This window comes from Egretta garzetta, unplaced genomic scaffold, assembly GCF_000687185.1.
Source record: "Egretta garzetta isolate BGI_Z169 unplaced genomic scaffold, ASM68718v1 scaffold69, whole genome shotgun sequence".
Taxonomy (NCBI): Eukaryota; Metazoa; Chordata; class Aves; order Pelecaniformes; family Ardeidae; genus Egretta; species Egretta garzetta.
In genome coordinates this window covers 2,420,769-2,421,447 of record NW_009260790.1, presented here as the reverse complement: position 1 = coordinate 2,421,447, position 679 = coordinate 2,420,769, and the positions used below count along the sequence as shown (strand labels likewise).

Below are 679 nucleotides of genomic sequence, written 5' to 3'. Positions count from 1 at the left end.
GCAGCACGGCGGGGGGGCCGCCATCCCCCCGGGGTGCCCCGGTGCCAAAGGCCTCCTCCTCCTCCTCCTCCAGGATGGAGCTGAGACGGGGGGCGCAGCGGGCCCTCTCGGCGGGTGGGCGGTAGGGACACTTGGCGTTGAGCAGCCTGCCAGGGAGGGTGCAGAAAGCATCAGGGTACCCTGCAGCCCCCCCACCCCCAGCCCGGTTTCCCTTTTGAGGGTAAATTCGGTATAAACCCCCCCAAACTGCCTGGGTGCCGAGCTTAATGCTTCCTCTCCCGTTTGCCAGGGCTGGGTCCAGGCGAGACACAGGCGCCGTTGCACTGCAGAAAACACACATTAACTTTATTATGGCCGCCGCGGAGGAGGTACGAAAGACCTTGGGGTGCCGGCGGTCGGCGGCGCAGTAGGTGATGCGGTGCAGGAGGTACGCGTGGCCTGGCCGGCGGGCTCCCTTCTCGCAGGGGGTCATACGGATGCCTTGGGGTCCCAAGGTCAGCTTCATCTTGGCCCCGCCGGCCCCTGCGTCGCTCTTAGCCCAGATCTTGCCCACCGCCTCCTCCGTGCAGCCCTCGCCCTTGGCGTGCAGGGTGACGGCATTGCCCAGGTACCGCACAGTGTACGTCGGGTCCTCCTTGTTCAGCTCCACTTTCTGGCGTTTGCCGCGGAAGACGCTGCC

At 66.4% G+C, this 679-nt stretch overlaps 1 protein-coding gene across 1 annotated transcript in view; it reads right to left on the bottom strand.

The window, feature by feature from the left end:
* Positions 1-679, bottom strand: part of MUL1 (mitochondrial E3 ubiquitin protein ligase 1) — a 6,549-nt gene that overhangs the window by 5,399 nt on the left and 471 nt on the right. The window contains exons 2-3 of the mRNA XM_035901861.1: positions 339-674; positions 46-146 (exon numbers count right to left, since the gene is read on the bottom strand). Of these exons, the coding sequence (XP_035757754.1) occupies positions 46-146; positions 339-674 (437 nt within the window). The remainder of the gene's footprint in view (positions 1-45; positions 147-338; positions 675-679) is intronic.